Here is a 14,784-nt window from a genome sequence, read left to right as displayed (position 1 = left end):
AATTTTTTTGAGACTGAGTCTCACTCTGTCACCAGGCTGGGGTGCAGTGGCACAATCTCAGCTCACTGCTGCAACCTCCACCTCCCAGATTCAAGCAATTCTCCTGCCTCAGCCTCCCAGGTAGCTGGGATTACAGGTGCCCATCACCACGCCCAGCTAATTTTTGTATTTTTAGTAGAGATGGGGCCACCATGTTGGCCAGGATGATTTTGGTCCCCTGACCTCATGATCCACCCACCTCGGCTTCCCAAAGTGTTGGAATTACAGGCGTGAGCCACCGTGCCTGGCCACGTCATCAGTTTTGACCGTCTCTCTCTCAGCTATGAGCCAGGCTTCTGCCGCCACCATCTCTCATCAACTCGGAATGGTGCAGCAGGCCCTCGACGTCACTTCAGTGACTTTATGAGCCTTTGCCTCTGTGCAGAGTCTGCTGCTTCCCTTGGGGTCAGTCTGCCTGTGTTTGTACCATCTTGTCAGATGACAGAGCAGACACTAGCTGGGGAGGCAATCAGGTGGACACTGGGGAATCTTCAGATCTGGATGATTTTTCTTTGCCTATCCTCCTCCACCTGCCCCCCCTCCCAGTCCCACCCACCCTAACCAGGAACTTTGCTTTAGACCACATCACTACGTGAGGCATTCCATACTGCAGCCTGAGCCTGTGAAATGTGGCAATTATGGTAACAAACTGACTTAACATCTTACCTATTTTTAACTAGTTTAAACAACCACGTGTGGCCAGTGGCCACTGTATTGACCAGTGCAGTTCTAGACCTTTCCCTGCGCCCTGCACAGACAGAGATTTACTTTGCAGAAATGGGATCAGCTGGTCCTGCAACTTGCTTTTTCTGCATCTTGTATCTTCAGGGTCAGTGAATCTGAACTTTAAAGGCAGCGTTAGCCAAGGGCATGGTGGTTCACACCTGTAATCTCAGCCTTGGGAGGCCAAAGCAGGCAGATGGGCAGTCAGGAGTTTGAGATCAGCCTGGCCAAAATGGTTAAACCCCATCTCTACTAAAAATACAAAAGCCGGGCATGGCGGTGGCACCTGTAATCCCAGCTGCTCATCAGAATCCCACGGGGAGAATAACGGGGTTCTCCAGAGAAGCAGAAAGTGGCGTCAGTTTCATTCGGGGTCTGGAGACCCAAGAACCAGGGGCGTCAAGGGCAGGGAAGACCCAGCTCACACAGGTGACCCCACAAGGCCTCTGAGCCTGTCCTGGCGATTAAAGGAGCTCCCGCCACTGAGGCCCTGAGGGCAGCCGGGGCCGCAGCGCAGACCGTGTGTGTGTGTTTACAGACCAGCGTCCAGTGACGAGGAGCTCGCCAGGCTGAAGGGCAAGCGGGCCCAGCTGGCCCAGATGAAGAGGACCTGGGCAGGGCAGGGGGCTTCTCTGAAGCTCGGTGACCTCATGGTGCTGCTAGGTCTGTGCCCCGCCCGGTGGAGGGTGTCGGGAGGGTCCCCCCGGCCTGGGAGGGGTCAGGGAGAGAGCATGCCCCCGCTTTGTCCCCCAGGCGCCGTGGGAGCCTGTGAGTACTCCGGCTGCACGCCCCAGTTTTGCGAAGTCAACGGGCTGCGGTACAAAGCCATGATGGAGACCCGGCGCCTGCGGGGCCAGCTGACCACCGCAGGTACGGCCCGCGCCACACACCCCTGCACCCGCGGGCAGCCTGAGCTGCACGCTTATAATGTTTAAACTTGTTCTGAGCAAAGTGATCAATAGAGTCCATGTTTGCAAACTTGCTACTCACCAAAAGGTATTTATAACCGTAAATCAATACTTGGGGAGCGTTTGCAGGCACGAGGGAAGGCGCACACGAGCAGGGCCCTGACGGATTCAAGCCTCCAGCCTGCGCCCACCCCCGCCAGGCTGTCTCTTGGTTTTGCCTTTTCCCTGATCCCCCTACCATTTTCCATCACTGCCCTGGCCTGGACCCCTCTTCCCTCCCAGATGTCCCCAGACCCTTCTCATGCAGAAGGATGAGGCCTTGCCCTGGACGCTGTACCTTGGCTCAGCAGCACAGATGCTTCCTGCCACCAGCACCCAGGGAAGCTTGACAGGAAGGAAGTGTCCTCCAATGTATGGCAGGAGGCCCATGCGTAGAGAGGGCAGCATGGACACTGGGTCTCTTCCCGGCAGGCCATGTTCTTTTACCCAAGGCTAGTGGGGAACTTGCCTTCCTTTCAAGCAGATCCCAGGATTTGATGCCAGAATTCATGGCTCTTCTCCGGCCGGTCCTCCCAGTGCCAGGTACATGGTGGTGGCCCTGTCACCTTGCTCTGTGTCCCTCTGGCTGTGGCTTTTCTGAGCAGCCCATCCCAGGTGCAGCAGCTCAGAATTATATTCAGCCTCCCGACAACGCTGGTTACAGTGGCTTGGTGACGTTAGATGTTTATTGTTGCAAAGAAGAGGAGCCACTGGGTCAGCAGCCCAGGGCGTTTCTCTGCTGCCATCCTCCCGCCGTTCACTGTGGCCTGAGAAGGTAGTTGGAGGCTTAGTCACGTCTGCCTTCCAGGAGGGAAGGAAGAAGGGAAGGACGAGACCAGGGCGCCTGCCGGCTGTCCTGTTCCTGTTTGAACGTTTCCAGGAATTCCATCGGCAAACCCCTTCTTTACATCGTGGACCAGAACTGAGTCTGAGGCCGCCTGGGTGCTGGGGGAGGGTCATCTCCAAGCAGAATGTGCTGCTGCCCAGGCAGGACTTAGGACTTTGTCCCAAGAAAGAAGGAGTGGATGGGGGCCAGCTGCAGTCCTGCCGGCTGGGGGCTTTGAGTCCTGCTGGTGGCCTCTGGGGAGTGGCTGGGATGAGCAGGTGGCTGAGGCCAGATCACTGAGCATGGTCGCAATGCTCTAGGAGGTCAGGGCAGAGCTGGCCCCGGTCCTCACTGCCACCGTCCTCACCCTTGGCTCTCCCCTCAGTCAATGCCGTGTGCCCCGAGGCTGAGCTCTTCATGGATCCCAAGATGCAGCCGCCCACCGAGAGTCAGGTGACCTTCCTGCGACAGATCGTGACGGCCGGCCTGGGGGACCACCTGGCCCGCAGGGTCCAGAGTGAGGAGCTGCTAGAGGACAAGTGGAGGAACGCCTACAAGGTGCCCCCGCCACCTCCCTGCCCAGCTAGCTTGGGGCACGTTCAGGGCACCTGGCGAGGGGCAGTCAGGCTGGGCCCTCCAGGTTCTGGGGAGGCCTGTCCTTCTCAGCTGTGGGTCCCCAAAAGCTCTGGGAAATATCCCACCAAGGAACAGGTGGGGCCTGCGGTAGAATCCCATCTTCCTTGGTTCGGTTCTCACTCCCAACTTTTTTAAAAAAAAAAAAAAACAGTTTAATTGAAATAGAATTCACACAGCATTTAAATTCTTTTTGGGGTTTTTGGGTTTTTTTAGAGACAGGGTCCCGCTCTGTTGCCCAGGCTAGAGCGCAGTGGCACAGTCACACCTCAGTGCAGCCTCGAACTCCCAGGCGCAAACAAACTCGCCTCAGCCTCCTGGGTAGCTGGGACTACAGGGGCGCACCAGCACCCCTGGCTGACTTTGTCGTTGTTTTGTTTTGTTTTTGAGACACTCACTCTATTACCCAGGTTAGAGTGCAGTGGCAGGAACTCAGCTCACTGCAACCTCCACCTCCCAGGTTCAAGCAATTCTCCTGCCTCAGCCTCCCAAGTAGCTGGGATTACAGGCATGTAACACCACGTCAGGCTAATTTTTGTATTTTTAGTAGAGAAGGGGGTTCACCGTTTTGGCCAGGCTGGTCTCGAACCCCTGACCTGAGGTAATCCACCCGCGTTGGCCTCCCAAAACGCTGGGCTTAGAGGCATGTTACCCAGGCTGGTCCTGAACTCCTGGCCTCTAGCAATCCTCCCACCTTGGCCTCCCAAAGTGTTAGGATTACAGGTGACCCACGGCATCTGGCCTGCATTTAAACCCATTCAAAGTATTCAATTCAGTGGTTTTGGTACTTTCACAGAGTTTTGCAACCATTACCATCGTTAACTTTAGAACATTTTCATTACCCCACAAAGAAACCCTATACCTGTTAGCTGTGGGTCCCTGGTTCCCCTTCACCCCCATTTTCACGATCCTGCTTTCTGTCTGTGGATCTGCCTATTCTGGGCGTTTGGCGCAAGTGGAATCTTAACACACGTGGCCTTTCACGTCTGGCCTCTTTCACTTGGCGCGATGCTTTCAAAACCCAGCCACGCCATGGCGGGAGTCAGCGCTTCCTTCCTTTTTATTGCTGGATCAGACTCCAGTGTTGTGGACGGGCCGCGTTTCCCGGCTGATGGAACGCTCTCCCACTTTTATGGCTGGGAGTGGATAGTCAGATTCTCCGGGGTTGACAGGATGCGGAACCCCTGGGCTGGGTTCCTCCCTGACCACATCACTCTCCATTCTCTGCAGACCCCTCTCCTCGACGACCCCGTCTTCATCCACCCCAGCTCTGTCCTTTTCAAAGAGCTCCCCGAGTTTGTAGTCTACCAGGAAATCGTGGAGACCACCAAGATGTACATGAAAGGTACCGAGGCCTGCAGACAGCCCCTCGTCTCTTCGCGGTGGCTCTGATGGGGCTGTGGCTGGGACCCTGGGGTGGAGGCCCAGGAGCCCCTCCCATGGAGATGCCACTGTGACCCCAGCCTCCTCCCTCGGCCCCCAGGTGTCTCCAGCGTGGAGGTCCAGTGGATCCCGGCCCTGCTGCCCTCTTACTGCCAATTCGACAAGCCTCTGGAGGAGCCGGCCCCAAGCTACTGCCCTGCGCGGGGGCGGGTGCTGTGTCACCGTGCCAGTGTGTTCTGTGAGTGGGGGCAGCATCCTGAGCCTCCTGTAGCCCTGGGCTTCATGGACACATGGTCCCATCCCCTGTCCCCGGACGTGTGTGTCTCCGGTGGGGCAGGGATGGGACTCGGGGGGGCCGCTGCGGAGGGGTCCCTGGCTCACTGGCTCCCGCCGTCCAGATCGCGTGGGCTGGCCGCTCCCCGCCATTGAGGTGGACTTTCCGGAGGGCATTGACCGCTACAAGCATTTTGCCCGGTTCCTGCTGGAAGGGCAGGTAGGTGGCACAGCGGCCCCTGGCCCTCGTCTCGGGTACTGTGGGCAGGGGGCATCCCAGGGCCCACCCCTACTCGTGGTCTCTTGTCAGGTCTTCTGCAAGCTGGCCTCATACCAGGGCTGTCTGCTGTCCAGCCCCAGCACCATGCTGAAGACGTGGGCCAGGTACAGCCTTTGTGGGAGCCTCACGGTGGGCAGGAGGGGTCAGGGGCCTGGATGACCTCCCCAGGGCAGCTGGGACAAAGGGCCACACACGGGGAGGCTTAACATCAGAAACGTGCACTGGGGTCTGAAGGCTCTGCAGGGCTGCGCTCTGTGCAGCGGCTCTCACTCGGGGCGGGTCCCTCTGCCTCTGCTGGCCTCCCGTGCTTGTGGCCAAATCACTCCCGTCCCTGCCTCCATCTGCATGTAGCCATGTCTCTGTGTGTGTCTGGGTCCCTCTCTGTGCCCTCTCCTTATAAGGACAGCAATCATCGGATTCAGGGCCCAGCCTACTCCAGGATGACCTCTGCTTATGACATTTGCAGTGACCCTCTTTCCATATGAGGTCACACGCTGATGTTCTGGGTAGACATGAATCTGGGGTAGGGAGACACTGGGCAGCTCCCACAGACTGCCAGGTGTTGGTGGCAGGCATCCTGCCCTCCTGGCCCTGGGAACTTCCAGCTGAGCACAGACTCGCCCCATCCCGCCCACCACCCCTGCTCCAGGGCTCACCCCTGCCCTCTGCCTCCTGCTTCGGCTCTCCTGCCGGTGGCCCAGACCCACAGACACTTCCCTTGTCCTGGGGCTGGCAGAGCCTCTGGTGCAGGGGCTTGGGGCATGGGGACAGGCCTGAAGGTGCAGGTGGGCGCCAGGGACTCAAGTTGGTGTGTGCGGCACAGCACCCTCTGCTGGGCGGTCAGGAGCCGCATCAGTCACCAGGGCACGTTTCCCTGTGTGGCCCTGTGGTGGCTAGGTTCTTGGGGCTGGCATACAGGCACCATCCATGTGCCACGGCAGGACACAGGTAAGGCCTCGGTGGGCAGGGGGTGGAGTGCGACTGGGCTGGGCAGGGAGAGCCTGCCCAGACTCAGAGGAGGCAGGGCTGGAGCCGGGCACAGATGTGGGCAGATTCAAAGGAGGCAGGGCAGAGCCAAGCACAGATGTGGGCAGATATGGAGGAGGCAGGGCGGAGCTGGGCACAGATGTGGGCAGATTTGGAGGAGGCAGGGCGGAGCTGGGCACAGATGTGGAGGCAGGTTCTAGATGGAACATTTTGCACGCACTGAGCAGCCTTGGTGGGCAAGGAATGTGGACCAGAGGCAGCCAGGGTACATGGGAGGAGATGGGATCGAGGGTGTTCTGCTCCGGTATGATCAGCGGAAAGGGACCCTTTGCCTTCTCTTTTATTTTATTATTATTTATTTTTTAAAAGGCCTGTCCAGAGAATTGTGTTTTTTTGCTTTTGAGTTTCGTTTGTTTGGGGCAGAGTTTCATTCTTGTTGCCCAGGCTGGAGTGCAATGGTGTGATCTCGTCACTGCAGCCTCTGCCTCCTGGGTTCAAGGGATTCTCCTGCCTCAGCCTCTCGAATAGCTGGGATTACAGGCACCCACCACCACGCCTGGTTAATTTTTTTTTTTGTATTTTTAATAAAGATGGGGTTTCTCCATGTTGGCCAGGCTGTTCTTGAATTCCTGTCCTCAGGGGAGCCGCCTGCCTCGGCCTACCAAAGTGCTGGGATTACAGGCGTGAGCTACCGTGCCCAGCCAGTTTGTTTTTGAGCCAGGGTCTGGTTCTGTCACTCAGGCTGGAGTGCAGTGATGTAATCATGGCTCACTGCAGCCTCCAACTCCCAGATTCAAGGGATCCTCCAACTTCAGCCTCCCAAGTAACTGAGGATACAGGCGTGCGTCACCACGCCCAGCCAGCTCTTCACCCTCCTGGGCGCGGCTGGTGGAGGGGTGCTGCCTGCCCTGCTTTCCGACCCCAGCAGCAGCCGGTCTGTGCCCCGGCCGCCTGCCACCAACCTGCCTCCCTGCCCCACAGGCTGCAGCCCCGGACGGAGAGCCTCCTGCGGGCCCTGGTTGCAGAGAAGGCTGACTGTCGTGATGCCTTGCTAGCCGCTTGGAAGAAAAACCCCAGATGTGAGTTTGACCAGGGCCAGGGGGTGGGAGTGGACGGGATGGGGTCGCCGAGGCAGGCCTTGAGCCCTGGCTTGGTGGAAGGATCTGGCCCCACCACTGCTGGCCGGCTTCCTGCCACCTCAGGAGAGTCCCTGGGCCCAGGTCACTCTGACGCTGTCCTCCTTCCCTCCCCTGTAGACCTGCTGGCTGAGTACTGCGAGTGGCTTCCACAGGCCATGCACCCCAACGTGGAGAAAGCCTGGCCCCCCACCACAGACCGCTGACCAGACACCTGGCTGCAGGGCCGAGGACTGGTTTGGGGCCTGGAGGGCCGGCAGCAGCTCGTCACCCTGCGACTGTGACTGCCTGGCACGGGCTCCATGGCCTGCTCTCTGGAAGCAGGTCAAGCCCTGGGAACCCCCATCCATCTCAGCTCCATCCTGTACGAAGCTGCCGGCCGTGCCGTCTCACCCGCATGACCTTTGAACTGTCAGTTATACGGATGGTGATTTCATCTCATGTACTGGACACTATTCTGTTCAATGTGCTCTTTGGACTACGTTAGTCCCTGTGGAACACTGGGGCTGGAGGCCCCTGCAGTCCCCGCCCACCCTGCCAGAAGGCCGAGGAGGCACGTGGAGGGCGTGTCCTTCCTGCCTTTCTTCCCTCTCCAGCATCAGGAGGGCCACCCAGCCGGGGCCTCAGAGCCATCCCAGACATTAGGTGAGCCTCTGAGCTCTGCTTTGACCTTGAAGGGACTGGCCGGGGACCCCCAGGCCCCATGCCTTCGTGGAAGGGTGGCCGCCAGCTCCTTTCCTGTGCTGCGGCTGCAGGGAGTGGGCATCTCATCTCCTCGCGGTCAGCTCTCAGGTGGCAGGGAACAGAGCTGACCTTGGCCTTACTCGGGCCCCGCTGCCATGCCACAGAGGAGGAGCCTTGAATGGGGCCTGCAGACCCCTCAGTGTGCCTCCCTTGTTCTATGTGGCCGAGGTGGAAGGGAGAGCATGGGGTAGGTCCTCCTGCAAGAAGGAACGACAGGAGTGCCCCAGGCAGGACCAGGGAGTGGGGAGGCCCTGTCCTTCCATCCTCCACGGCAAGGGCCCAGTGAGCCGAGATCACACCATTGCACTCCAGCCTGGGCAACAGAGTGAGACCCTGTCTCTCTCAAAAAACAAAGCAAAACAAACAAAAACAAAGTTAAACATCCCAGAAACTATAAAGGAAAGGGAAGACATTTTATCTTATTGAAACCTTAGATCGACATGGTAAATTGTATAAACAAGGAAGATGAAAGAATACATGAAAAATACTGCAAAACACGACAAACAGCATCATATTATTGGATGACCTATTGCAGTTTGGTGAGAAAAACACAAAGGGCAAAGGCCATGAAGAAGTGAGGTTAGGAGTTCGATTCCAGCCTGACCAACATGGTGAAACCCCGTCTCTACTGAAAAACTATATCTAAGGCTGAGTGCAGTGTCTCATGCCTATAATCCCAGCGCTTTGGGAGGCTGAGGCAAGTGGACCACCTGAGGCCAGGAGTTTGAGATCAGCCTGGTCTAATGGCAAAACACCATCTTGAATAAAAAATATAAAATTATCCGGGCATGGTGGCGCGTACCCGTAATACCAACTACTCGAGGGTCAGGGATGAGAATCATTCGAACCCAGGAAGCGGTTGTGGCGACTTGAGATTGTGACACTGCAGTCCAGCCTGGGTGTCAGAGTAAGAGTCCCATCTCGCAAAAAAAACCAAAACTGCATCCACATTGCTGGTAGATCCCTGAAAACATGCTCACCCTAGAAAGTGGGCAGGAAAAAAGCAAATAATTCAGTTCTACTTCCTACCCAATAGATGGGGAAAAATTAAGAATCATGGCCACACCCAGTGCTGATGAGAATGTAAGGAAAGGAGCAGCTTCATACGTTGTTACTGAATATGTAAGTTGCCACAGCCTTTTTAAAATTTTTTTTCTTTTATTATTTCTTCTGAGATGGAGTCCTGCCCTGTTGCCCAGGCTGGAGTACAGTGGTGCGATCTCAGCTCACTGCAACCTCTGCCTCCTGGGTTCAAGCAATTCTCCTGCCTCAGCCTCCTGAGTAGCTGGGACTACAAGTGTGCACCACCACACCCAGCTGATTTTTTGTATTACTAGAGAAGAGGCTTCACCATGTTGGCCAGGCTAGTGTCTAAACTCCTGACTTCAGGTGATGCACCGGACTTGGCCTCCCAAAGTGTAGGGATTACAAGTGTGGGCCACCGTGCCTGGCCCAAAATCTAGCAATATTTAAAATAAACCAGGCATGGCAGTTTACACCTGTAATCCCAGCACTCTGGAGGGCTGAGGTGAGAAGATCACTTGAGGCCAGGAGTTTGAGACCAGCCTGAACAATATAGCCAGACCCCGGTTTCTATAAAAAGAATGAAAAATATTTGCTGGAGGTGGTGAAGCATACCTGTAGTCCCAGCTGCTGGGGAGGCTGAGGTGGGAGGATCGCTTGAGCTCAGCATTTTGAAGCTGCAGTGAGCTATGATCGCACCATTGCATTCCGGTCTGAGCAGCAGAGAGGTGCGTGTTTAAAAGCATCCATGCCCTTTGACCCTGCATTGCTCCATATGGAAATCTGTCCCATCGGGACTGGCACCAGAAGGCAAGGAAAATGCATGTGCAGAGAATGTGCAGATAAACATTTCAGTGAGAGGAAACCAAATCACCCGACTCACTAGGAGCAACGGTTAAATAAAGCGTGCTGCCCCTGCGTTAGGAAATCATGCAACCACGTCCAGAGTTTGTCCTGAACGCCATCACGCTGGCGCCTCCTCTCCGCACCCCTGGAGGGAGACTCCAGCAGCTCCCTGAGCTGTGGCTGCCCCTCCTTCCCGGTCTCCCCACTCCCACCCACGCCCAGGCTGTATTCTCCGCATGGCAGCCAGAGGGAGCCTTTGCAAAGCTGAATCGGTTCCGTTCCCCAGCGTCTTCCAAAATAAAGTTCATCCTCATTCACGAAGCTCCAGGACTGGGCTTTCTCCCTGCCCCTTCAACACGGAGCGCCCTTCCGGCACCCTCAGGACCTTGGCACCTGCCGTTTCCTCCGCTTGACGCACTGTTTCTGCAGCGGCCTCCCCTGGCGGCTTATCCGAAGCAGCCCCTATCCATGCACCCCTGAATTTCCATCTCATCGCTATTATTGTCTTCATAAAACGTATCGCCACTTGCTAGGGCTGGGCGCGGTGGCTCATGCCTGTAATCCCAGCACTTTGGGAGGCTGAAGCAGGCGGATCGCCTGAGGTCAGGAGTTCAAGACCAGTCTGGCCAACATGGTGAAACCCCTCTCTACTAAAATACAAAAATTAGCCGGGCAAGATGGCGGGTGCCTGTAATCTCAGCTACTCGAGACGCTGAGGCGGGAGAATCGCCCGGGGTGGCGAAAGTTGCAGTGAGCCGAGATCGTGCTATTGCACTCCAGCCTGGGTGACACCGTCTCAAAAAAAAAAAAACAAAAACGTGTCATTACTTGCTTGTTGTTAGTCTCCAGGACTGGAATATAAAGACCAAGAAGGCTGAGAAAGCTTGCCTGGCATGTCTTATCCAGGGATACCAGGGCACGTACACTACCCAGCACAGAGTAGGTGCTCAATGCATGCACAGAACTTGACATGAGGCGCTCAAGAGTTAATGAATGGTCAGCTGCAGAACCTTTCTTAGAAATCCAGTGTTTTTCTATCTACTTTATGAAACTAGTAACTGGGAGATTTTAAATGGCAGATTCCCGGGCCCCGTCGCCGACCCACTGAACGCGGATCTCTGGTGGAGTGGCCCAGGGAATTTTTGATTGGAGGAAGGGACTTGCTCTGGCGCAGCTCCTTTCAAGCGAGCTTGCTTTCTTCGCAGGCAGGTTGATGGGGGCTTTCACGGTCCTGTACGACTGATTTGCAAGAAAAAGGCGGAAAGAAAACTGTGGAGATGCCGGGGATTGAACCCGGGGCCTCATACATGCAAAGCATGCGCTCTACCACTGAGCTACATCCCCTCGGTGACAACGTTTCTTCCTGGGAATGGTGATGCAGGAAGTGCCCTTCACGCTGTTAGTTCAGGTGCCTTAGCTTCCGGACGCGCAGTGTCTCCAGCCACTCAAGGGACCTTCTGTCTGCTCCGGGAAAGCGCAGCAGCCAGGGCGCCCGGCGCCGAGCCTGGATGGCCTGGAGAGGGTAGGAACAGCGGCAGGAGAACCCTGCGGACATAGGAACCAAGCTGGAGAATGACAAGCAAGGTTCGTCCTCGTTAGTATAGTGGTGAGTATCCCCGCCTGTCACGCGGGAGACCGGGGTTCGATTCCCCGACGGGGAGACCCAGGTATCTTTTTTTCTTTTTTTAAACACAGGGGAGACCTCTCTGGCGATGATTTACAGTGTTCCAAAATATACTGAGTAGGTATACGAGGATGGGCGTCACGCAGGTGTGCCTGCAACACTGTGAATTAGGACCCTTCCGAGGATGTCCTGCCCTCGCAGGAGAGCAGGGAGGAAGAAAAAAGGGAGGGCTCAGCAGTGTGCACAATAGGTTCATTTCTATGTCAGAAAAATGTTATGTATGCACACAAATGTATGAGTATATTCATGTTTCTGGTCTGCATCACGGTAACAACAGCCTCAGCAGCCACCAACAATATACAGTTCTTAACATGTGCGGGCAGTGCTGGTAAGTGCCTTAGCGTTCACGCACTGCATCCTCAACCATCCTACCAAGGTTTTCTCCACATCAGACTGAAAACTACAGGTGCAGACAGAGGCTCCGTGACTCGCCCAAGCTCACATCAGTCACAATCACTGTAGACATAGGGGCCTTTGGGACTAGGGTGGTAGGTGGGAGTGACTCTTGTCTCTCCAAGTCTGTAACTTTCTGGACTTTTGGAATTCTGTTTTTTTCTGCTTTCTTTTCTTTCCTTTCTTATTTGATTTTTATCAATATGATACACCAGTTTTTAAAAGTCAGATACAACTAATATGCTTTAAAGAAAAACAATAGGAGCCCTCTGACATCGCCCCTTGTTTTTTATCTATTACAATTTTTTTTTTTTTTGAGACGGAGTTTCACTCTTGTTACCCAGGCTGGAGTGCAATGGTGCAATGGTGCAATCTCGGCTCACCGCAGCCTCCACCTCCTGGGTTCAAGCAATTCTCCTGCCTCAGCCTCCCGAGCAGCTGGGATTACAGGCATGTGCCACCATGCCCAGCTAATTTTTGTATTTTTAGTAGAGACGGGGTTTCACCATGTTGACCAGGATGGTCTGGAGCTCTTCACCTCGTGATCCACCCACCTCAGCCTCCCAAAGTGCTGGGATTATAGGTGTGAGCCACCGCGCCAGGCCTCTCTATTACAATTTTTTTTTCTTTTGTATTATTTATGTTTAAAGATGGGGTTTCACCATGTTGGTCAGGCTGGTCTTGAACTCCCTACCTCAGGTGATCCGCCCGCCTTGGCCTCCAAAGTGCTTGGATTACAGGCGTGAGCCACCACGCCCAGCCTCTATTACAATTTTTTAAACGTTGTACTTGATCTTTTTTAAAACAACATCATGGGCCGGGCATGGTGTCTCATGCCTGTGATCCCAGCACTTTGGGAGGCTGAGGCCGGTGGATCACCTGAGGTAAGGAGTTCGAGACCAGCCTGGCCAACATGGTGAAGCCCCGTCTTTACTAAAAATACAAAATTAGCCGGTCATGGCAGCGCATACCTGTAATCCCAGCTACTCGGGAGTCTGAGGTAGGAGAATCACTTGACACCGGATGGCGAAGGTTGCAACCAGCCGAGATCGTGCCATTGCACACCAGCCTGGATGACAAGAGACTGCATCTAAAACAACAACAACATGATTTATATGGGCAGAAGCTTTATTGGCCTTTTTTCTCTCTCTTTATATTCTTCCGTATTTAATTGAAATCCTGAAACTATGGAAACATCTAATCAATAACTTAGGTTCAATATCTTGGGTCAAGGAACATCCTTCTCCTTTTTTTTTTTTTTTTTTTTAGACAGAGTCTTGCACTGCTGCTCGGGGTGAATTGCACTACAACTTCTGCCTCCTGGGTTCAAACAATTCTCCTGCCTCAGTCTCCCGAGTACTCGGAATTACAAGCATGCACCACCACGCCTAATTTTTGTATTTTTAGTAGAGAAGGGGTTTCTCCATGTTGGTCAGGCTGGTCTCGAACTCCTGACCTCAGGTGATCTGCCCACCTTGGCCTCCCAAAGTGCTGGGATAACAGGCGTGAGCCACCGCATCCGGCTGTGATGGGTAATTGCAGTGGGATGAATAGTGATCCTCTATGAGCTATGTCTGCCCAGAACCTCAAAAGGTGACCTTACTTGGAATCCAAGGGTCTTTGAAGAGGTAATTAAGGTAAAGAGCTCAAGACGAGATGATCCCGGATTAGGGTGGATCCTAAATGCCATGACGTGTGTCCTTACAGGAGACAGAAAAGGAAACATCAGGTCACTTGTGGTAGCTGACACCTGTAATCTCAGCACTTTTGGAGACTGAGGTGGGAGGATGGCTTGACCCTGGGCAGCATAGTGAGATTCCCATTTCTACAAATTAACAACAAAAGTAATAATAAAGAAAAGGGGAAAGTACACAGAGGCATGGAGAGGAAGTCGTGTGAGAAAGACAGCAGAGAGTGTGGTGATGAAACTACATGAGAAGGGACACTGAGGCCACCACCAGAGCTGGGGGTGGGGGGTGGCATGGGACAGTTTCTCCCTCAGAGCCTCCAGGAGCAAGCACTGCTGACCCCTTGACTTTGGGCTCTGGTCTTCAGAACTGGGAGGGAATTAATTTCTGTTGTTTTAAGCCACTCAGTTTGTGGTGATCTGTTACCGCAGCCTTAGGAGACATTAAATAATTAATTAAGACCCGGCAACCTGTTTATCCAAGAAATATTCATTGACAGCCTTCTATATGCAAAGCATGGAGCTGATACATTATAAAGTGTGAAAAATAGGAGATTGGTTTTATGAACTGAATGATTTGAGAAAAAGCTATGGGGAACAAAGTGAGTAAGTAGTTTTAAAAAACATTAACAAATCGCAGGGCGCGGTGGCGTGTGCCTGTAGTCCCAGCTACTCGGGAGGCCGAGGTGGGAGGATCGCTTGAGCCCAGGAGTTCTGGGCTGTAGTGCGCTATGCCGATCGGGTGTCCGCGCTAAGTTCGGCATCAATATGGTGACCTCCCGGGAGCTGTGGACCACCAGGTTGCCTAAGGAGGGGTGAACGGGCCCAGGTCGGAAACGGAGCAGGTCAAAACTCCCGTGCTGATCAGTAGTGGGATCCCGCCTGTGAATAGCCACTGCACTCCAGCCTGGGCAACATAGTGAGACCCGTCTCTATTTAAAAAAATATATATAGAGGCCGGGCGCGGTGGCTCAAGCCTGTAATCCCAGCACTTTGGGAGGCCGAGGCGGGTGGATCACGAGGTCAAGAGATCGAGACCAACCTGGTCAACATGGTGAAACTCCGTCTCTACTAAAACTACAAAAAATTAGCTGGGCATGGTGGCGCGTGCCTGTAATCCCAGCTACTCAGGAGGCTGAGGCAGGAGAATTGCCTGAACCCAGGAGGCGGAGGTTGCGGT

At 54.6% G+C, this 14,784-nt stretch overlaps 1 protein-coding gene and 2 non-coding genes across 4 annotated transcripts in view; 2 read left to right on the top strand and 1 right to left on the bottom strand.

Moving 5' to 3' along the window:
• DHX37 (DEAH-box helicase 37) overlaps window positions 1-7,677 on the top strand; it is a 42,282-nt gene extending 34,605 nt beyond the window's left edge. For both annotated transcript variants that reach the window (XM_017544451.2, XM_037744279.1), the window contains 9 exons: window positions 1,301-1,425; window positions 1,516-1,632; window positions 2,921-3,093; window positions 4,399-4,513; window positions 4,652-4,789; window positions 4,950-5,044; window positions 5,135-5,208; window positions 7,073-7,170; window positions 7,348-7,677. In XM_017544451.2, the coding sequence (XP_017399940.1) occupies window positions 1,301-1,425; window positions 1,516-1,632; window positions 2,921-3,093; window positions 4,399-4,513; window positions 4,652-4,789; window positions 4,950-5,044; window positions 5,135-5,208; window positions 7,073-7,170; window positions 7,348-7,433 (1,021 nt within the window). In that variant the 3' untranslated portion in view covers window positions 7,434-7,677. The remainder of the gene's footprint in view (window positions 1-1,300; window positions 1,426-1,515; window positions 1,633-2,920; window positions 3,094-4,398; window positions 4,514-4,651; window positions 4,790-4,949; window positions 5,045-5,134; window positions 5,209-7,072; window positions 7,171-7,347) is intronic.
• Window positions 7,678-11,112: 3,435 nt separating this feature from the next.
• TRNAA-UGC lies at window positions 11,113-11,184 on the bottom strand. The gene has a single exon. It is a non-coding gene; the product is annotated as a tRNA-Ala (tRNA).
• Window positions 11,185-11,429: 245 nt separating this feature from the next.
• On the top strand, window positions 11,430-11,501 carry TRNAD-GUC. Its single transcript has one exon. It is a non-coding gene; the product is annotated as a tRNA-Asp (tRNA).
• The last annotated feature ends 3,283 nt before the right edge of the window (window positions 11,502-14,784 follow it).

This window comes from Cebus imitator, unplaced genomic scaffold (genome assembly GCF_001604975.1).
Source record: "Cebus imitator isolate Cc_AM_T3 unplaced genomic scaffold, Cebus_imitator-1.0 Scaffold169, whole genome shotgun sequence".
NCBI classification, from domain to species: domain Eukaryota; kingdom Metazoa; phylum Chordata; class Mammalia; order Primates; family Cebidae; genus Cebus; species Cebus imitator.
This window is presented reverse-complemented; position numbering and strand designations above follow the sequence as displayed.